Below are 23,480 nucleotides of genomic sequence, written 5' to 3'. Positions count from 1 at the left end.
ATGCACAATTTTTTTTATCCATCCTCTGTTGATGGACACTTGGGTTGCTTCCACTTTTTGGCTATTATGAATAATGCTGCTATGCATTTGGGTGTAAGAGTGTGTTTTTAAAGCTGACTATCAAAGTGGACAGTTGGAGTTTAATCTTATAGGGATACTCTGTCGACTGTGTATTTTCTAGCAACTTTTATCAGTCATTGGCTGAGGGCTTCTTGGGAGGTACAGATTTCCTGGAACTTGTGGCTTATTGAATGTACAATAAGCTCATGAATGGTGAGTTTTGTTTCTTTGGTGTGAAATAGGGCAGAACTTGATGTGGAAGAAACACAGTGTGCAAGGAAATGTGGGCTCAGACAGAGAGAGAACGATGAAATGGGAGTATCCTGGGTGATTTTTATTTATTTGAAGGGTCTGGGATTGGGTGATTCAAATCAACTTTAATCTAGCTCTGAAAGGGAGGATATTCCTGGGTGACACTTGGTCACATAAGAACAATGGTGATGAAGTGATGACAGTAGAAGCTGGATATGAGCCCATTGCTAAATGAATCAGAGGCAAGCAGATAGAAATAGCGTTGTGTGGATAATTCTTCTAAATTGTGAAATTATGCAAATGGCCTTTAGTTGGTGAGCATCATACTTAAAGTAACAGGACACAGCGGACACTAAAAAGAAAGGAAAGGAAAAAAAAAGTTGAAATGTTTCTAAAGCAACATTTGTGATTTGAATTTCAAATTTTCACTTTGTATACCAATGAACAAATTGAATTCCCTTTCCTAAAGTTTAGGTGAAAATAGGCAGATTAAATCAGTTATGAGATTTTTCAAAATGATGTGAAACCCCAAGAGTAAGGAATATGTAAGTAGGCTTATACTCTCTTGGGGAATACTAATGTCCAGTTTATGGCTAGTGTTTGGTTTGTGGGCCAAAGATAGGTGCTAGAATTTAGAATTCTAGAGATAATTTCTCCTTTGAAATAGAACGACAAAAATAATAATTGTCTTTTTATAAATTATGAACTTAAATTTGGGCTAGAATTTTATGAGCTAACTTCAGTAAGTTAATGTACATTTAAAGCAATACCAAATTGGAAATAAAATTCTAGTGGTAAGGGTAGATGATCATTTAAGTATTTTAAGAATTATGTATTATAAAGTGGTAATAAAACAAAATGCATAAGGGAAGGAGATTTTTTGCAAATTCCTGAAACTTCCTTCAGCTGCCTGTATGTGGCTTCTCCAGCCATGACTTCCCTGGCCTCCCCCACCTCCACACACCATTTCTCTTGGCCCCAAATACTCAGACATAAAAATAGTGTGAGTCACTTGCCATTTTCCCGTTTTCATTAATTCAACTGCTTCATTGATTTTGTCAAGATTCAGAGAATGGGTAATTAGTGCATCTAGGTTAATCTTCTTTGCCATATAATCAGAAACCAGTTTAGAGGCACCATCTCTGCCTTTCCAGCCTGGAAATACACAGATAAACAACAGATTTTATACACAAGAGCCAGTATACAAGAAAGGCCCTACAATTTGTTGCTGGAGGTGTTGGCTTTGAGGAAATACAAGGATTTCCTGCTAAAATATCTGGACCATCAGGAGAATGAATGCCTGTCCCAGCCATTTACTTTGTGTGGAAGGCTTTTATCCTGGAGGAGACCTCTGGGCCTGCAGAGGAGTATTTGTTTACAGCAACTAGAACATGGACCTCTTCTTAGAGATGCTTCGTGTGTGTGTGTGTGTGTGTGTGTGTGTGTGTGTTGATCTGCAGCTTCATGAAAGAGCCAAATATTTTAAGGGAAGAGAAGAACTTTCACCATGGCAGTGCTCAGTGACAGCTTTTGAAAAATGAATGTTTATAAAGCGAGATAAGAATAAAATGTGCCTTTAGGAAGTAAAATTGCACAGGAAAAGATGGGGTCAGTTAAGATAATATAAAACTTAGCATTGTATTTTCTCTGTTCTTGTGAGTCTCAAGAAACATTGTCTTCTTGTTTAGCACTGTGCTGAGCGACATGCCCAGTGAGTCACCACAAAGAATTTGGTGGTCTGCTCATTTCTGCAAAGGGTGAGTGATTTTGCAAGGAGGCAAGTGTCCTAAGCAGCTGGTTCTGTGACAGGGTCTTGGCAGTTATTTGCTTTTCTTGGTTCCAGCCCCCGCCAGTTTCTCCAGCCTTCCCAAAACTATTCTCAACACTATCTAAAACACTTCCAATACATTTATTTTCTGTTTAAGTTGGTTTTAATTATTTGTAATCAAGAATTCTGATGCTCTGTGTTATGACATGAGGCATGGTGTGTTTTTCTATTTGTTTTTATCATTTAAAAAGTTGAAGTGTAATTAATATGTAACATATTTGTTTTCTATGTATAATGATTTGATATATGTATATATTATAAAATTATTACTATTGAACTAAGTTTAGTTAACATCCATCACCACACATAGTTACCATTTTTTCTTGTGATAACAACTTTTGAAGTCTTTTCTACCTGTTGATTGGTGATCTGATAAAGCCTTTTTATATCTATGTAAAGAACACTTTCACTTGTTTTTTGTTTCTTCTTTTAACCAAAAAAACAAAAACAAAAACAAAAAAAGATGGGTCCAGGAACATAGAACTAGGCTAGACAGCGTTTGTGAACAAGGCCACTAATTTTAGGGGGAAATTGTTTCACTGTGTACATTATAGGAGGTTTAGCAGTCCTGTCCTTAGAGGCTATCCTTTAACTGAAAACCTTTGAAACCAGTGGATTATACTATCTGTAGAAGGAATTAACTTACATTCATGACCATTATACGAACGTATAGGTGTCGAGCAAAATAGTTTCCTTGTGAGTTTTATTTGAAATATTAGTGATCCTATTTAACAAGAGTTAACTGAGTATGTGTATTTGGAATCAACAATTATTGTCTCGAAGGGAAATATTGTCTCTAGAGGGAAATAGCAATGGGTATGTCTAATTATCCCAAATGGGGGAACTGATAATCAAACTGATTTATTATTCTTTTTGGCTGGCCATGCCGTTTTTCTACTCTATGCCCATGAATTCGGTAAGATTCCTGGTACCTACAGCACACTGCCATAAGTAGTTGGGAGAGCACAAATGGATCAGGCAGCTCCTGGTTCTCATCTCTTTTGCCCAAGAATTCAAATTTCCCCCAAATCTCTGGAAAAGTATATGTCTCTTAATTATCAGGTTGCTTGCTTATGAGCTTAGAATCCCACACAGATTTATTTTAGTTTGTTTTCCACTTCCTCAGTAAGAAAATGCTTCTAGAGTCTTTAAAATATATAAGTTGTAAGACAGGTTTAAAAAATGGAAAACCAAGAGATTGTATGAAAAATTTTTTTTCCTCTGGAAAAAATATTCTCTTTCAATTTTATCGGTCATTTCTCTTTTCAATCATGAGTTCATTATGTTTAATGTCTTTGAGTTGTACAATGCCAACTCGATTGTTTTGGGTAAGATTTAACATTAGTTGAACCATTTACTAAGAATTCAGTATATTCTCCAAAGAATTCCAGTTGGCCGTCATGTAACTGAATTGAATAGTTATTGATCACAGTATTGCCTTTCCTTTTTGATTTAGAATTTGCATTAAACTTTGGACACTAATCAATTAAAAAAAATCTCTTCCTTTGCATGAGAAGAAAAATTACTAAGAAGCAACTGCATACATCAATATTCATCCCTTTATCTTAGATACTTGTGTGTTGAAACAACTATAATCTAAAGCTCTCATTCAAGCATTCATTACACATTTCTCTACTTCCCTCCTCTATAATCCCACACATTTCCATTCTTCCCTGAATCATTCATACCTCCATAAACAGATCCCTTTAAAGAGCGTCCTGAGAAGAACAAGTGGCCACTGATGTTGAGTTGGACACCAATGATTAGCCCAATAATCACGCAGACCCCATGGCTCTCACGGCAGGAGGCCAGGGCAGCTGCCTGTTGTAAAGCAATGGAAAACAATGAGGGGTTAAGAGGTGTACTTGAGAGTTGGACCTAAGTCTGAATCTCAGCTTGACTGTTCTCAGTGGTCTGTTACATGCTTTTCTGATGCTCCTTGTCCTCATTTGAAATAACATTTATTTTGTAAGAAGGCACTGAAACATAAATAAGACATTGTGTGCTACAGAGTATAGTATCTGGTACAATAGATGAGAATAAAAAAATGAAAATAAAGGCACCCATGGTAGTAGTAATAATAATAATGACAGTAATAATTTTTATACTGACACGGGTGGTTAGTTAGAGCTGACATATTCATAGGGCTTCCCAGGTAGCCCTAGTGATAAAGGACCCTTCTCCCAGTGCAGGAGATGTTAGAGATGCAAGTTCAATCCCTGGGTTGGGAAGATCCCCTGGAGAAGGAAATGCAACCCCCCCTCCCCCCCGCCCCAGTATTTTTGCCTGGAGAATTCCATGCACAGAGGAGCCTGGTGGGCTATAGTCTGTGGGACTGCAAAGAGTCAGACATGACTGAAGCGACTTAGCATATTCTTTTAGATACTGAAAAATATAGTTGGCTATTTGTATAACATCATATATTAGCAAAGTTATAAATAAGCATGTTCCCATTATTTATTTTGAAACGCTATTTTTTGGGAGCAAGACTATCTGCAGGAAAGCCTGTGATTTTGTTATATCATTTTTATAGATGAGGGGATTTATGTGTAGTGAGGAATGGAAACATTTTGTAAGCTGAGGAAAGGGTCTCAGTTGGAAGAGACAGATCTTGGGTTTTCATGGAGCTGATTAGAAGATGGAGACATGCAACCCAATAGTATGCTATTTCTACAGTCCCAAAGAAAGAGAGTCTCAATTTGTGAAATAATGTCCTATCCATTTATATTCTTACATAAACCATATTCAGCCAGAAAAATTACCATTTTTTCCCCTTCATTCTTGAACTCTTTTAATCAAGGTTGGTAAATAATGTTTCTTGGACGATTATCTCAGATCCAACATGATAGACTTTGTGAAAGTGTAGAGCTTTGCAGGGTCATTAATTATTCTTACCGCATTTAAATCTTCTGGCTTGGAAGTTATAGTTACTAAGCTGCTCCTTATTATGAAATAATTCAGTAAGAATTCCTTACAAAGCTTTTTTTTCCTGTCTATTGTAGGCTGTCTGCTTATTTGAAGGAACAGTATTGATATAATGGAACAGAGGGAGAAGAAAACTCAGTATGGGGGTTCAGTGTTTGGGATAGTGAATATATTTATAAGAGTAGACAGAAGGTGCCAGGTGGGATGTCAGGGGCACAAAGAGAATTAAATAGAAGATTGTGGAGGGAAGTTTAGAATTTTCACTCAGTTAAAAATCTGAAATAAAGACTGGGGGCTTCCCTGGTGGTCCAATCGATAAGAATCTGCCTTCCAATGCACGGGACACAGATTCGATACCTGGTCAGGGAAGATCCCACCTGCCGTGGCATGACTAAGCCTGTGTGCCACAACTTCTGAGCCCATGCACTGCAACTACTGAAGCCCAGGAGCCTAGAGCCTCTGCTTCACAAGAGAAAATCCATGGAAATGAGAAGCCCGTGCACCACTATAGAGTAGCCCTCACTCACCACAACTAGAGGGAGCCCTATGTGCAGCAATGAAGACCTACCACAGCCAATAAATACATAAATCTTAAAACAAAAACAATGACTGATAGAAATAGCAGTGATTTTCATAATTCAAAATCACATACCACAGTTTCTGGATTTCCAATGACCTCAAAGCTAAAGTCCACACCATCACCTGTCAGGTCAAATAAAACTTCTTGGATGGGTTTCTCATAGTCCTGTGGGTTGATGCACTCGGTGGCACCCACTTCCTTTGCTTTCTCAAATTTGTCTTTGTTGATGTCCACTGCAATGATCCTGGTTGCTCCAGCTGCTTTGCAGCCCATGATAACAGACAGGCCAACTCCTCCCAGGCCAAACACAGCACAAGTGGAGCCTGGGGTCACCTGCATACCCAAAGGCAGAAAAAAAGAGCACAGAGAACAATACTGTTACTTAATTGGACAGACAAGATCTGAATGTACTTTTTTATGAGACATAAACAAAGGCCATCTTCAAATAAAACATGTGACTAGAGAGTTTTAGCTTCTCAACATATTTCTAGATATGGGATACTTTTTGACAGAGGAGCAAAAACTAACCTGTAAAAAGAGTTTTAAGTCTCAGGAATTAGGGTAAATAGAAGAAGTTTAATGAACTTTCATTGACTTTTAAGACTTATTTAACAAGAGTATTTAATTCCATATATTTTTGAGTTTTCCACCTTCTTGCAACATTTCCCTTCTCTTTTCTTTTGGATATCCATAAACTTTGCTTCACTTATAATGTCAGTGCCTTATAAGTAAAGACTTATTTTTTATTGGGTCTAAAATGAGACTAATTTAAATTGAACCCCATACTAAGTCCCTGGATAGTATAAGGACTAATGGAGATTGGAAAAAAATAAAGAACCAAAATTCACTTGCTGCTTCAGCCTGGATGGGAGAGGGGTTTGGGGGAGAATGGCTACATGGCTGAGTATGGCTGAGTGCCTTTGCTGTTCACCTAAAACTATCATAACATTGTTAATCGGCTATACTCCAATACAAATAAGAAATACAAAAGAAAAAAATTTTTAAAAAGGAAATTTATTAACCACTTAAAGAAAGAAGCTAGGCAGGTTTGGGTGATATTCAAGAAACTGTCATTTAACAGTAACCTACTCTAGAGTTCCCCAGTGGCCTAGTGGTTAGGATTCCAGGCTTTCTCTGCTGTGGCTTGTATTCAGTCCTTTGTTGGGAAACTGAGATCCTGCAAGTCAATGTGGTACCACCAAAAAGAAAAAAAAATAAAATCAAACAAAGCAGTAACCCACTCAACCAGAGTGGGGTTACCTGACTAGTCTGTTTTATATGCCAACATCTTCTCCATCAATTGGTCTTTTTACTTCCCTTTTGTTTTTATAGGAACTTTTCACCATCTGTTAAATAACAGAATAGAAGCTCAATGGGCACTTTTAGCTGTTGAATCCCAGCACCTGGAACAGTGAATGGCCCCATAAATGTATGTTGAAAGAAAAAAAGAATTAACTGGAATGTGGAAGGATATATAGTCATTTTAAAACTGTATTATGTTTCACTTCCAGGAATACCTGATGTCTCCACTTGTGAATGGCATCTAGACTTAATCTGCCACATACTACTGACCAAGAAGGAATGGGAAATATGTGCAAGGGAGTTTAGGTGACTAGGCAATAATAAAGAACTTGAGGATGTTTTGAGGCAGGTTTGCGAGTCTCTCTCAGGCTATATGATCAGACATGGCCCAGATACATAAGGCCTTCCAACTCCATATGTCAACAATTACATTCATAATGGATATAAATGCTTCTCACCTTGGCAGTATTGATTGCACCACCATACCCAGTAGAAAAACCACAGCTAACTAGGAATACTTTCTCCAGAGGTGCAGCTGCATCAATCTTGGCAACTGAGCTTTCATCCATTACTGTGTATTCAGAGAAGGTGCTTGTATTCCCAAAGTGGTATACTGGTTTTCCCTTGCAGGTAAATCTACTGGTACCATCAGACATCAGGTGGGTTTCTGCCTGTCTTTTATAGACAAAAGCAAACAAAAAACATTTATTTGGAAGCAGAAAGTTTAGATTCCTTTTAAGGAAATTGAATTAATTTTTCAAAAAAAAGTTTGTAAAAACTTACTTGAGTTTTATACAAAAATTGTCTGCAGAATTAAGGCAAGAGGTGCATTCACCACACTGTGGTAGAAAGAGTGCGATAACTTTATCTCCTAAGAAAGCAAAATTGTTTATTAAGGCATTATTTTTAAAGTAAAGAGATAGCGGTATCTCAGGAACTCAACAACAAGGCGCTCAAGAAAATATAACTAAGAATTAGTTCCACATTTAATTGTGCTTGCTATTGTGGAGAATACTTACGAAAAAGGGGATATCTTTGGCATGTGTGCCTAGCCCTGGGCTCAATGTCTGACTCCCAAGGGGCTGGCCTCAGATTTGCTTCCTTTCTAAGTTCCTCTTGAGGCACCAGATGGCTTTGTCATGTAGCCACTCAGCCAAGTCTTTTTTTACATTTCCTATAAAACTTCTGGTGTCAGGAATTGAATTTAAAATTGTCTGGATACCACAAACTCACAGAATAAGCTTCTGGATCCGGGAGAGAGGATTGTCTCCATGCTACCTTCTGTGTTTTATATCAATCCTTTCTCCAGAGGTAGGCAGTTTTTTCTACTAATGTTCAAAGTATAAGAAGAATATTAGAATAACCTGCCTGTGATGGACTTACTGACTGCCCCATTGTCTATCCTTGTAAACCAGAGCAATTTACTTCATATTTTCTGTAAAAATAATTTGTAGAATTTCATTTATTTTCAGTTTTTTAAAAAAATAATACATACTCATGGTAAAATTTAAACAGCACAAGTGAAAATTGACATCCAAGTCTCTAGTCTTCCTTCTCCCACCCTAAAGGCAATTACTTTTATCAATATCCAAGGTATTTTTCAGAGACATAATCCCTTTAGAAATACAAAAACTAGTATATTATGTACCCTATCATAGGCTTTGCTTTTTTATTTAACAGCTGATCTTGGAGATTTCTTATCTCAGAATGATACAGCATTCTATCATTTATTTAATATTTACATAGTATTCTGTTATATAAATATATTGTAATTTATATTTAAGCAGCACCCTGTGTACTGACAGACATTTAGGTTGTTTTCTATTTTTATTATTTCTTCCTCTCTGACATGAAAAAGAACAATGCAATGAATATTTTGAGCACGCATGGTCTGTGGTAGACAGAATTTCTAAAATGGCTCACCAAAGATGTCTTATCCTAATTCCCAGAAATTAAATATGTCAAGTTATCATGCCTGTGAATGTTACATGGAAAGAAGAGAGGCTTTGCAGATGTAATTAAGATTACTAAGCAATTGACATTAAAATAGGAGATTATCCTGGGTTATTTAGGTGGACCAAAGGACTTCCCTGGTGGCTCAGATGGTTAAGCATCTGTCTACAATGTGGGAGACCTGGTTCGATCCCTGGGTCAGGAAGTTCCCTGGAGAAGGAAATGGCAATCCACTCCAGTACTATTGCCTGGAAAGTCTCTTGGACAGAGGAGCCTGATAGGCTACAGTCCATGGGGTCGCAAAGAGTGGGACACGACTGAGCGATCTTCTTCACCAAAGATCCATGAAAGGAGACAAGAGGAAAGCAGAAGAGGAAGAAAAAGCGATTCAAAGCATGAGAAGGACTTGATGTGCCATTGCAGCTTTGAGGCTAGAAGTGGGTAAAGGGACCCCATGAGAAGGAATGTGAGCAGCTTCAAGGAGCTGAGGGCTGTAGCCCCAGCTGACAGCCTATCAACTGAGGTTGAGAACTTTAGTCTTACAGCCTTAAAGGTTGTCAGCCCTAAATATTACACTTTCAAGTCTTTGCTAATTTTTTAGATAAACAGTTTTTCTGTTGTCTTTAAAATTTTAATTTATTTAGGGTTTGAGATTGGGCATCTTCTTAGATGCTTAAAAAGCATTTGTGTGTATATGTGTATATATCTATATCTCTCTATATATTTCCTTCCAAACTAGATGTACATTTCCTTTGCCAATTTTCATAAGTTAGTGTTAAAGAATTCTTTATAAATTAAAGAAATCTGCCCGTCATATTGGCTTGTTGATTTGGGGGAAGGGTATTTTTTTAACACAGAATTTTAAAGAACTTTATTTTCAAATTTATCGATATGTTATTTTACATCTGAATTTTTTGTGTTGGTTAAAATTTCCTTCTCTTCTCTGAGGTATTACAAAATGTTCTGTTACAATAATTTATAATACTTCTATGGTTTCGCTTTTCACATTTAATTCTTGGATTCATATAGCATCTTTCTATAAAAATGTAATAGCAACTCAAGTTACTTTTATTCTCCAGAAAACTATCCAGTTGTTTCAATATTATATGTTGAAATCCATGTTCCCCCCTCAAAATTGAAAGGCAAACTTAATCCTATATTAAATTCCTACATTAATTTGATCCAGTTCTGAACTTCTTCCCTATTTAGTTCACTAATGTGTTCAACTGTTTATCATAGTTGAACTATTTATCATACTTATCATATGCTTCATTTAAACAATTGTTCAACAGTTTCTCTCAGTTGATTTTTTTGAGGAAATTTTTGTCTCATTTGCACTTTCTTTCAAGTTCAATTTCAGTACATTCTATTTTTTATTTTTATTAATATCAAAATATAAGTATAAAGAATACATTTAGTATTTTTCTGTAATTTATACTTAACCCTCCTTTTCTAAGAAATGGGCAATATTTTACCTTTTATTTCATTTATGCTTAACATAATTTAAGGGATACTTTTTATTCCTGAGGTGGGTTCCAAGTTGCTGCTATCTCCTAATTCCAGGCACCAGTTCATACCTGCTTTCACTGTGCTTACTCCTTCTCCCACACTCTCGACTATTCCAGCTCCTTCATGGCCCATAATGATAGGGTAGTGTTGGTGCTGAAGATTTTTATCCTTCAACATTTTCATCTCAGTCCCACAGAGCGCCGTGGCCACCATCTGTATGGAAGGCAAAGAGGAATATAGTTTTCTCTGTCTCAGAGATGTTGTAGAATTGTTAATGTTGTAAAGTGTTTTGGTAGTTTGATATGCTGCATTAATATTAATGCATTAATTTCTTAGTTTTAATTCTGGACAAGGGCCAGTAATGTGTTTCAATCAATACAATGTTTTTCACTAGCTAATTTTGTTATCAAATGATTTTAAAACTTACTGGAGAGGGTAGGATGGGCTCAGAAGAGACCGTTGTAAAACCACATGTGGCATCAAAGGTCTCACTTTGTGCTTCACTGTAGCTTGTGGGTGGGAGTGTGGAGGAGCAAGACCAATTATAGAAATGAAGGAATTGGAATATAGGAAGGAGAGGGATAATGCCTCCTATTATAATTGAGGTTTTAATTTATTTCACATGAGGGCTTTACAGTTATGTTATTGGTACAAGTTGTAATACCACTTTTTGTTGTAAATCAGCCAGATAGTTTAAAGTGGAGGCACTCAGAGCAGTGGTTACTAAGGAGTTCAGAGCTGAAATCTTGGCTCTGCACCCCTGTTTAACTGTGTGATCAGGGGAGGAATTGTCCTTCTGAGTCTCAGTCTATTCATCTCTAAAATGGGTATGGGGTTGGAATGCATGTGCGTGCACACACACACACACATACACACACATGGCTAAGTCAAGAATTAAAATCTATTGAAATTTGACCATGTAAAAGGGGGATAATTTGAAGGGTATCATAAAATTGCCTGTAACCTGACTGTAAGCAGTGCAGTTAGAATTAATGGATCTAGAAATCCATCAAGCAGCCTTTGTCTTCATCTGTCTACTTTGACTCAGTGTGTGTATAGCTGCATTTTCCTATCATTCTCAGAAGACAGGCTTTCTCTTATTCATATGATCGCATGGTTAAAAATGACTGCCAGCCTTTAGTCCTTCCAGCCTCTCTAGTTCCCTCCATCCCCTGTCTTGCTCAGACTTTGTATCTTGTTCAAATTCTTGAGTGAGAGATTCAGATTTGTAGCTTATCAGATAATGGCTCCCTCCATCCCCTGTCTTGCTCAGACTTTGTATCTTGTTCAAATTCTTGAGTGAGAGATTCAGATTTGTAGCTTATCAGATAATGGCTGGATGTTTTTGAGTTGGTGTCCACATCTCTCTGTATGAGTTGCGATCCTGTGGGTGGAGAGTGAATAGAGATGGCCAAATGACCTTCTGTGCACTCCATGGATCATATAGGCCAGAGAAGACTTTTTGAAAAGAGGGCATGGATTGCATAGGCAAGGTAACTCAGAAAATGATGATCCCTCTGTGATCCATTAATAAACAATACTTATTCATCATTACTAACATTAAATAGTGAAAATTCAAAAGAAACTGAACTAGAAGTCAGGTGAGCTACCTTCTGGACTGGTAGCCTTTTATTAGAATCACCTAGGGGAGATTTAAAAACTCTAATGATCAGCCTGTGTGCATGCTAAGCTGCTTCAGTTGTGTCTGACTCTTTGTAACCCTATGGACTATAATCTGCCAAACTCCTCTGTCCAGGGGATTCTCCAGGCAAGAATACTGAGTGGATTGCCATGCCCTCCTCCAGGGAATCTTCCCAACCCAGGGATCAAACCCAGGTCTCCTGCTTGGCAGGAGGGTTCTTTACCACTAATGCCCCTTAGGAAGCCCAATCAGACTGCACTCCACACCAGATAAATCACAAATTCAAAATGTCTAAGGGTGGGATTCAGTTTTCAGCATTTTCTAAAGCTCCCAAATGATTCCAGACATATAAGCAAGGTTGAGAAAAGCAGTTGAAGTCTCTGTTCTTATTTAACCGCTAGAAGAGTCCTGTACATTATTGATTTTCATCTTATTTTTAAAATAACAGGTATCTGTAAGCCTCTTCCAGCTCTAACCTGAATTCCAAAGACTGAGTCTTGATTTATCTATAATCAAACAAAATTTCATAAAACATACAGTCAATCCTTCTTATCCATGGGTTTTTCATCCATGGATTCAACCAATAAGGGATTGAAATTATTTTTAAAAAATCCATAAAGTCCCCCAAACAAAACTTGAATTTGATGCATGCTGGCAACTATTTATATACCATTTACATTGTATTTATAACAATTTGTATAGCATTTATCTTGTATTAGGTATTTTTAAGTAACCTAGGCGCTAGTGGTAAAGAACCTTTCTGCCAATGCAGGAGATGTAAGAGACATGGGTTTGACCCCTGGGTCAGGAAGATCCCCTGGAGGAGGGCACAACAACCCATTCCAGTATTCTTGCATGGAGAATCCTATGGACAGAGACTGGCGGACTACAGTCCATAGAGTCACAAAGAGTCAGACACAACTGAAGTGACTTAGCAGAGGTGAATAAAGTATACAGGAGAATATGTGTAAGTTATATGCAAATACCACACCATTTTATATAAGGAATTTGAGCCTCCTAGGATTTTGGTATGGAGTGGGGGAGTCTTGGTACCAATCCCCTGCAGATATAGGGGGAGGACTGTATTTCAAGGTAACTTAAATATCATGAAGAATATCATAAAGAAAATTGAAAGTACAGATTAAAGTAAGGTTTGTGGGTAGAAACTTATTTTAATTAGTAGTAGTTAAAAATAAGTGTCCATTGGGTATGTAACCTATGCTATACCTTCCCAACTGTTTCTCTGTTTGGATTTGAAGACTAATGGAAATGTTTAATAAAAAAGAAATAGGATCGTCCCAGTGCACCAGCCCCAAGCATCCAGTATCGTGCATCAAACCCAGACTGGTGACTCGTTTCATATATGATATTATACATGTTTCAATGCCATTCTCCCAAATCATCCCACCCTCTCCCTCTCCCACAGAGTCCAAAAGACTGTTCACTGGGACGACCCAGAGGGATGGTATGGGGAAGGAGGAGGGAGGAGGGTTTAGGATGGGGAACACGTGTATACCTGTGGCAGATTCATGTTGATATATGGCAAAACAAATATAATATTGTAAAGTTAAAAAATAAAATAAAATAAAATAAAAAAAAAAGAAATAGGAGAGCATATAGTTTTCTTTCTGAGTTGAACATTGTGAAAAGAATGTATAACCTACAGTGAACAGCTCTGAGTTTTGGTGTGGAAATATTGTGGATTTTTTTTTTTTTACCTTTATGCGAACTTCTTTTGCCTTTGGTGGAGCCACTTCTACCTCCTCAATGGAAAATGATCCACCAGGCTTCCAGACTATGGCTGCTTTGCACCTGATAACCTGGGAAAAAGAATATGGAGGCAGAAAGGGAAACTCCTTAGGATTGGGAGTTAGAGCATTCCTATATTAATGATTATTAGAAGGTTGAATCCAATTCTTTCACACTCAAGCCTAGATTAAAAAAAAAAAAAAAGGAATAAATCATTGCTTAAATATACTCAGAATGTAGCCTCTTGACCTCAACTCAACTTTTCTTGTACTATCAGTCTCTGTATTCAAATCAGTCTTGCAATTCTAACTGTATGTACATACTGCTACACAACCAAGAGGATAGATGTCATACTTTTGATCTTATGATGAACGAAGTAGTTCAGTTTCAGGGTAGAAATGACATTGCAGTCTGAGAGTTATTTGTGGTCCTAGGTATGGGAGAGAATCAGTTTTGGGGTGCAGGCAGGAATGGAGACCATCTAGCTGTGGCATTTCATCAAATGGTGGTGGTCACTGGCAGACTGAGATTGAAGAGGTTGTTGGTGGTAAGGTAGTCCTTCAAGGGTTCTGATTTCAGCCCGTCATCGTTCTCACTATAAATTATTATCCTATGTGATTTCACCTAGTTTATACAGAATCAATTATTACTTTTATATAGATGATCTTTGCAACAGACTTGTTACTAAGCTTTAGATTCTATTCATTGGCTATTTGAATGTGCTTAGTTGCTCAGTCATGTCCAACTCTTTGAGACCCTTTGGACTGTCCTACAGGTATCTCAAATTCAACATGATAAAACATGAAGACACTGTTATTTCTTTCTTCTACCACCCCCCTTCCCTTGACCAGTGGTGGACACAGCACACAATTTGTTCTTTGCTTTCTCTGTTTCAATGAGTTGCCATGTAATCTATTCAATAATACAAGAAAGAAACCTGGAAAGAGCCTTGATTTGTCTCTTTCCCTCAACCTCCACAATCTAAAAATTTCTGTAATCTGACCCCTCTTCTCCATTTCTGCTGCTACTGTGTGGTCCAGTCCTCATTGCCTTTCACCTGGCTTGGTTCATCACCTTGAAGTCCATCTTTTATAGCGTTGCTGTGCTTAGCTGCTCAGTTGTGTGTCTGACTCTTTGTGACCCCATGGACTGTAGCCCGCCAGGCTCCTCTGTCAATGGGGATTCTCCAGGCAAGAATACTGGAGTGGGTTGCCATGCCCCCCTGGGGATCTTCTTAACCCAGACCTGAATTGAACCCAGGTCTCCCAATTGCAGGCAGATTCTTCACTGTCTGAGCCACAGGGAAGCCCTGAACTATAATCCTTATCATGCTAATTCCCTACCTAAAAATGATATTGTCACCAATTGTTTGTCAGGATCTGTTGACATGGTCTACAGAGCTTTCCATGATCTTCCTGTCAGTCTTTCCAACCTTATTTCTAGTCATTTCCTGCCCTCAGGAACAACAGAAAAATTCTGGATAATTTTGTTCTGTTTTTCCTCATGTTTCGTCTACCTGCAAAACTGTCTCCTCCTTTACCTGGTGAATTCTTACATCTGTAAGTTTTCTTTTATATGTCACTTTCTCTGGGAAGCCAGGCAAGATTAGGAGCAATGCCCCTCTCTTTTTTACTACCCCTGGACTCTCTTTCATAATTACTATGTCTCTGTATGAGATCCTTTAAGGAGGGGATATATCTTTAACTTTGGAAAGTTTGATATACGGCTTGATATATTGCCTATTAAAGGACTGAAAAAAAAAAAAAAACCACTGAAGAAAGGCAAGGCACATAAAAGGAATAAAAGAAAAGGGGAAGGAGAAGGAGAGATATTAAGATTAAGATTGTCTTCCACTTTTAGGAGTATAGAGAGTAGTTGAGTGATGCTGCTAAGTCGCTTCAGTCGTGTCCGACCCTGTGCGACCCCATAGACGCCAGCCCACCAGGCTCCCCCGTCCCTGGGATTCTCCAGGCAAGAACACTGGAGTGGGTTGCCATTTCCTTCTCCAGGTGTTGGTAAATAGACAAGCACACAGGTTGACACATTTATGATATGACATAAAAAAGAATGCCATACTTACTTTCCCGGTAGTACTCATGCTGATTTTCTCTGTGTTCTTCTGGCCACAGATGAATATACTGAGAAAAGGAGATTCTGGTTACTTTCAAAGTCCAAGGGAGTAGAGGTCACTGTTTGATCAAGAGGCTGAGTCCTGACCTTTGTGTATTAATCAGGTAATTAATACACCTCATAACTGGAAACAGATGTTCCTGTTCCTTGATGGAAGTTCCTAATTATAATATGAAAAAGATTTAGCTCAGTGCAAAAGCACAAAAGGTGAAATTGTGCAGTTTTTCTTCTATTAGTCATGAGGTTCCCTCTTAGTATCCATTCTGTTGAGTTTTAAATTTGGTCTTCTAAATGTCCAAGTTTAAAATTTCTATTAACATGTATAAAATTGTGTCTGTGTTGTTTTCCCAATGCAGGTATGGTATCTATGAGTCTAAATTTGAGTAACCCATTGGTTTTCCAAGCATGTGTCACATTGTTGAGGAATTAGGATATTACTAGCTAGTTTTATCTAGGAGTTTAGCATAAGCTCCTCACCTCTTGGTATGCTGAGCTGGTTACTCAGAGAAATTGAAACCAATTTGTGTAAGAAGCCTAACAATCAGGATTTGAATTTGAGCAAATCTCTGTATGTGGATTAAGAGACTTGACCAGGACCCTGATGAACATGAGGAAAAGGAAATACATTCCCAGTGAAAGGTAACACCAGTAGGCAGGTTTTAGCTAGGAGGGAAGAAAAGAAGATTAAATGCTCTTTCTGTGTCATGATATGAGCATATGATTTTCTTCCTTAGCCTGTGAGATTACAGTGGATTATATTGATTAATTTTCAAATACTGAACAAGCTTTACATATCTGGAACAAATTCTACTTGGTGTATTAGTTTTCTTTTTTTGCACTGTCTTTGTCTGATTTTAGTTTCATTACTGATTATTACTAGTAATAATAATTTCATAAAATTATTTCTTCTTCTTCTGTTTTCTGGGAGAGAGTGTATAGAATTGACATTAATTCCTTAAATGTTTGGTTGAATCCTTCAATGAAACCATCTGGATCTAGAGATTTCTATTTGGGGATGTTTAAAATTGTGAATTCAATTACCTTTGTCTTTGTTAGGTGGTTGGTTTGGTTTAGTCTCTAAGTTGTGTCTGATTCTTGCAACCCTATGGATTCTAGCCCACCAGGCTCCTCTGTCCAGAGGATTTTCCAGACAAGAATATGTAAATACTCTGTTTTGTATTTTAGTCTGCAGTCTTTGAGCAATTACTCCGTTTCATCTAATTTGTCAAATTTATGTGTGTAGAATTACTAACGAAGAGTGAAAGTGAAAGTTGCTCAGTCTTGTCTGACTCTTTGTAACCCCATGGACTATATATACCATGGAATTCTCCAGGCCAGAATACTGAGGTAGGTAGCTTTCCCCTTCTTCAGGGGATCTTCCCAACCCAAGGATGGAACCCACGTCTCCCGCATTGCAGGTGGATTCTTTACCAGCTGAGCCACAGAAGTGTTAGTATTCCCTTATTACTCTTTTGATGTTTGCAGTGTCTGTAGTAATATACTCTGTTTGATTCCTATTATTGATAATTTGTGTCTTTTTTCTGTTTTTCTTTGTCAGAAGCCACTCTTATATTTCAGGCATTCATTTGATGCTGGGGTAATGATAATGAATGTGATATTCAGAGTCCACAGTCTCATAGTGTGAACAAATAATCAGACAATTATAATACAGTGTTTGACATGGTATTATAGAGGGAGTAGAATATGCAATAGAAACAGAGAGGAAGTATATGTAATCTATATTTCTGGGAGCCCAAGGCTGATAGAGTTGGGCCAAGAGAACGCACTGGTCATAGCAAACACCCTCTTCCAACAACACAAGAGAAGACTCTACACATGGACATCACCAGATGGTCAACACCGAAATCAGATTGATTATATTCTCTGCAGCCAAAGATGGAGAAGCTCTATACAGTCAGCAAAAACAAGACCAGGAGCTTACTGTGGCTCAAATCATGAACACCTTATTGCCAAATTCAGACTTAAATTGAAGAAAGTAGGGAAAACCATTAGACCATTCAGGTATGACCTAAATCAAATCCCTTATGATTATACAGTAGAAGTGAGAAATAGATTTAAGGGACTAGATCTGATAGACAGAGTGCCTGAAGAACTATGTATGGATGGAGGTTCATGACATTGTACAGGAGACAGGGATCAAGACCATCCCCATGGAAAAGAAATGCAAAAAAAGCAAATGGCTGTCTGGGGAGGCCTTACAAATAGCTGTGAAAAGAAGAGAAGTGAAAAGCAAAGGAGAAAAGGAAAGATATTCACATTTGAATGCAGAATTCCAAAGAAAACAAGAAGAGATAAGAAAGCCTTCCTCAGCGATCAATGCAAAGAAATAGAGGAAAACAACAGAATGGGAAAGGCTAGCAATCTCTTCAAGAAAATTAGAGATACCAAGGGAACATTTCATGCAAAGATGGGTACAATAAAGGACATAAAAGGTATGGACCTAACAGAAGCTGAAGATATTAAGAAGAGGTGGCAAGAATACACAGAAGAACTGTACAAAAAAAATCTTCATGACCCAGATAATCACGATGGTGTGATAACTCACCTAGAGCCAGACATCCTGGAATGTGAAGTCAAGTGGGCCTTAGAAAGCATCACTAGGAACAAAGCTAGTGGAGGTGATGGAATTCCAGTTGAGCTATTTCAAATCCTGAAAGATGATGCTGTGAAAGTGCTGCACTCAATATGCCAGCAAATTTGGAAAACTCAGCAGTGGCCACAGGACTGGAAAAGGTCCGTTTGCATTCCACTCCCAAAGAAAGGCAATGCCAAAGAATGCTCAAACTACCACACAATTGCACTCATCTCACATGCTATTAGAATAATGCTGAAAATTCTCCAAGCCAGGCTTCGGCAATATATGAACCGTAAACTTCCAGATGTTCAAGCTGGATTTAGAAAAGGCAGAGGAACCAGAGATCAAATTGCCAAAATCTGCTGGATCATGGAAAAAGCAAGAGAGTTCCATAAAAACATATATTTCTGCTTTATTGACTATGCCAAAGCCTTTGACTGTGTGGATCACAATAAACTGTGGAAAATTCTTCAAGAGATGGGAATACCAGACCACCTGACCTGCCTCTTGAGAAATTTGTATGCAGGTCAGGAAGCAACTTAGAGCTGGACATGGGAAAACAGACTGGTTCCAAATAGGAAAAAGAGTACATCAAGGCTGTATATTGTCACCCTGCTTATTTAACTTACATGCAGAGTACATCATGAGAAACGCTGGGCTGGAAGAAGCACAAGCTGGAATCAAGATTGGCGGGAGAAATATCAATCACCTCAGATATGCAGATGACACCACCCTTATGGCAGAAAGTGAAGAGGAATTAAAAAGCCTCTTGATGGAAGTGAAAGAGGAGAGTGAAAAAGTTGGCTTAAAGCTCAACATTCAGAAAACTAAGATCATGGCATCCAGTCCCATCACTTCATGGGAAATAGATGGGGAAACAGTGGAAACAGTGGCAGACTTTATTTTTTGGGGCTCCAAAATCACTGCAGATGGTGATTGCAGCCATAAAATTAAAAGACACTTACTCCTTGGAAGGAAAGTTATGACCAACCTAGATAGCATATTCAAAAGCAGAGATATTACTTTGCCAACATCCATCTAGTCAAGGCTATGGTTTTTCCTGTGGTCATATATGGATGTGAGAGTTGGACTGTAAAGAAAGCTGAGTGCTGAAGAATTGATGCTTTTGAACTGTGTATTGGAGAAGACTCTTGAGAGTCCCTTGGACTGCAAGGAGATCCAACCAGTCCATTCTAAAGCAGATCAGTTCTGGGTGTTCATTGGAAGGACTGATGCTGAGGCTGAAACTCCAATACTTTGGCCACCTCATGCGAACAGTTGACTCATTGGAAAAGATTCTGATGCTGGGAGGGATTGGGGGCAGGAGGAGAAGGGGACGACAAAGGATGAGATGGCTGGATGGCATCACTGACTCGATGCACATGAGTTTGTGTGAACTCTGTGAGTTGGTGATGGACAGGGAGGTCTGGTGTGCTGCGATTCATGGGGTTGCAAAGAGTCGGACACAACTGAGCAACTGAACTGAACTGAACTGCAGGGTCTTGCTATAATGAGATTTGGACAATGGCTGGGAGTTAGGAACAGAGTTTGGTGGGGATGGGGTTTGAGTATGGCTGAGTGGGAAGGCTCACAGACAAGGACTCTGGTATCTTTTAAAGGACAGGAACTGGGGGAAGACTGAAAGAAGTTCAATGTAATTAAGGCACAAGGAATGAAATGAAAGATGTGAGGTTAACGTGAAAGATTCATGTAGAGAAAGGAGTGGTGAGAATGCCAAATTTACTTAGCTGGTAATTGGCTATGGGATTCTGGTAAGTCTGTACACTGAGCTTCCCTTGGCCTTGATTTTCTTCCCCACAAAATGAAGGTGACAGCCAAATAATCTCAGAAATTACCTCTGCCCATACCCGAACAAAGCTAAATTTAATAGGTCCCTTTGCAGAAAGGTTCCACAGATGGTTTCTGATAGTGAGATTGGGAAAGGTTAATAATATTCTAGTCTGGGAATCTGTATAACAACCAGAGCTTGGTCTGCATTTGGTTTTTCTCATAAAGGTTCATCTCAGTTTCTTTGCACTCTGTTTTGTTCTATTATCACATGCACCGTTAATACTACAAAGAGTAATGTTATTTATTTTAATGTTTGGTGCCAACGTCTGTTGTTGCTAAATCATAGATAATTATTAAGCCAATTTCAAAAAAGAAAATGTAAATAAAAGTAATATTTCCTCATACTCCAATTAAATAATGTAAATTGCTTGAGGACTTTGTGAATAAGTTGGGGAAAAACTACCATTTTTCTAGGGTCAAATTCTGAAATAAGGTTTCAAGGTAGGTAAGATGACTATATTAAATTAATACCTATGGCTTCTTTATAGCTACTACCTGTTTGTCATATTTAATGTGAAGAGCAGAAATGGCACCTTTTCTGACCTTTTTATGTGCTTGTAAACTCCGCAAAAAGTTTTATGTGCTTGTAAACTCTGCAAAAGTAGCCACTTCAGCAGTAATAGCATGTTCTCCATCAAATTAGCATCAATGCCTCTTTCATCTCGGTTTGTTTCCAAGGCAAAGCATTCAATATCACAGTAATACAAACCTATGCCCCAACCACTAATGCCGAAGAAGCTGAAGTGGAACAGTTCTATGAAGGCCTACAAGACTTCTAGAACTAACACCAAAAATATATGTCCTTTTCATCACAGGGATTGGAATGCAAATGTAGGAAGTCCAGAGATAACCTGGAGTAACAGGCAAGTTTGATCTTGGAGTACAAAATGAAGTAGGACAAAGGCTAACAGAGTTTTGCCAGGAGAACAACTGATCATAACAAACACCCTCTTCCAACAACACAAGAGATGACTCTACCCATGGACATCCCAAATGGTCAGTACTGAAATCAGACTGACTGTATTCTTTGCAGTTAAAGGTGGAGAAACTCTATATAATCAGCAAAAGCAAGACCAGGATCTGACCGTGGCTCAGATCATGAACTCATTTTTGCAAAATTCAGGCTTAAACTGAAGAAAGTAGGGGAAACCCCTAAATTCAGTATGACCTAAATAAAATCCCTTATAATTATATAGTAAAAGTTGACAAATAGATTCAAGGGGTTAGATCTGTTAGACAGACTGCCTGAAGAACTGTGGATGGAGGTTCATAACATTGTATAGGAGGCAAGGACCAGAACCACTCCAAAGAAAAAGAAATGCAAGAAGGCAAAATGGTTGTCTGAGGAGGCCTTCGGAGAAGGCAATGGCACCCCACTCCAGTACTCTTGCCTGGAAAATCCCATGGATGGAGGAGCTTGGTGGGCTACAGTCCATGGGGTCGCTAAGAGTCAGACACGACTGAGCAACTTCACTTTCACTTTTCACTTTCATGCACTGGAGAAGGAAATGGCAACCCACTCCAGTGTTCTTGCCTTGAGAATCCCAGGGATGGGGGAGCCTGGTGGGCTGCCATGTATGGGGTCGCACAGAGTCGGACACGACTGAAGTGACTTAGCAGAGGAGGCCTTAAAAATAGCTGAGAAAAGAGGAGAAGTGAAAGGCAAAAGAGAAAAAGAAAGATATATCCATCTGAATGCAAAGTTCCAAAGAACAGCACAGAGAGATAAGAAAGTCTTCTTAAGTAAACAGCTCAAAGAAAAAGAGGAAAAAAAAATAGAATGGGAATGACTAGAGATCTCTTCAAGAAAATTAGAGATATCAAGGGAACATTTCATGCAAAGATGGGCACAATAAAGGACAGAAATGGCAAGGACCTAATAGAAGCAGAAGAGATAAAGAAAAGGTGACAAGAATACACAGAAGAACTATACAAAAAGGTCTTAATGACCCGATAACCATGATGTTGTGATCACTCACCTAGAGCCAGACATTCTGGAATATGAAATCAAGTGGGCCTTAGGAAGCCTTACGACAAGCAAAGCTAGAGGAGGTGACAAAATTCCATTTGAGCTATTTCAAATCCTAAAAGATAATGCTGTGAAAGTGCTGCACACAATATGCCAGCAAATTTGGAAAACTTGGCAGTGGCCACAGGACTAGAAAAGGTCACTTTTCATTCCAATCCTAAAGAGCACTGACAAAAAATATTCAAAGGACTGCACAATTGTACTCATTTAATATGCTAGGAAGATAATTCTCAAAATCCTTCAAGTTAGGCTTCAACAGTACATGATCCAAGAACTTCCAGACATACAAGCTTGATTTAGAAAAGGCAGATGAACCAGAGATCAAATTGCCAACATCTGTTGGATCATAAAAATAATAAGAATTTCAGAAAAACATCTACTTCTGCTTCATTGTCTGCTCTAAACTCTTTGACTGCATGAATCACAATAGGCTGTGGAAAATTCTTCAAGAGATGGGACTACCAGACCATCTTACCTGCCTCCCGAGGAACCCAGATGCAGGTCAAGAAGCAACAGTTAGGACTGGACATGGAACAATAGAATGGTTCCAAATTGGGAAAGGAGTTCATCAAGGCTATATATTGTTACCCTGTTTATTTATCTTATATATGGAGTAGATCATGCAAAATGCTGGGCTGGATGAATCACAAGCTGAATCACATCTCCAAGATGCCAGGAGAAATATCAACCTCAGATATGCAGATGATACCACCCTAATGGCAGAAAATGAAGAGGATCTAAAGACCTCCTGATGAAGGTAAAAGAGGAGAGTGAAAAAGCTGGCTTAAAACTCAACATTCAAAAAAAGAAGATCATGGCATCTGGTCCTATCTCTTCATGGCAAATTTGGTGAAAAAATAGAAACAGTGGTAAATTTTATGTTCCCGGTCTCCAAAATCACTGTGGATGGTGACTGCAGCCACAAAACTAAAGGACACTTGCTCCTTGAAAGAAAAGCCATGACAAACCTCAGTTCAGTTCAGTTCTAATGCTCAGTCATGTCTGACTGTGATCCCATGGACTGCAGCTTGCCAGGCTTCCCTGTCCATCACCAAATCCCAGAGCTTGCTCAAG

The 23,480-nt window shown here is 38.4% G+C and overlaps 1 protein-coding gene across 2 annotated transcripts in view; it reads right to left on the bottom strand.

The window, feature by feature from the left end:
- Positions 1-380: 380 nt before the first annotated feature.
- The window catches only part of ADH6 (alcohol dehydrogenase 6 (class V)), a 69,947-nt gene continuing 46,847 nt past the window's right edge, over positions 381-23,480 (bottom strand). For both annotated transcript variants that reach the window (XM_070372924.1, XM_005898811.3), the window contains 9 exons: positions 15,881-15,938; positions 13,770-13,871; positions 10,478-10,622; positions 7,731-7,818; positions 7,406-7,622; positions 5,718-5,978; positions 3,829-3,961; positions 1,329-1,467; positions 381-664 (listed from right to left, as the gene is read on the bottom strand). In XM_070372924.1, the coding sequence (XP_070229025.1) occupies positions 640-664; positions 1,329-1,467; positions 3,829-3,961; positions 5,718-5,978; positions 7,406-7,622; positions 7,731-7,818; positions 10,478-10,622; positions 13,770-13,871; positions 15,881-15,898 (1,128 nt within the window). In that variant the 5' untranslated portion in view covers positions 15,899-15,938 and the 3' untranslated portion in view covers positions 381-639. The remainder of the gene's footprint in view (positions 665-1,328; positions 1,468-3,828; positions 3,962-5,717; positions 5,979-7,405; positions 7,623-7,730; positions 7,819-10,477; positions 10,623-13,769; positions 13,872-15,880; positions 15,939-23,480) is intronic.

Source organism: Bos mutus, chromosome 6, assembly GCF_027580195.1.
Source record: "Bos mutus isolate GX-2022 chromosome 6, NWIPB_WYAK_1.1, whole genome shotgun sequence".
NCBI lineage: Eukaryota > Metazoa > Chordata > Mammalia > Artiodactyla > Bovidae > Bos > Bos mutus.
This window is presented reverse-complemented; position numbering and strand designations above follow the sequence as displayed.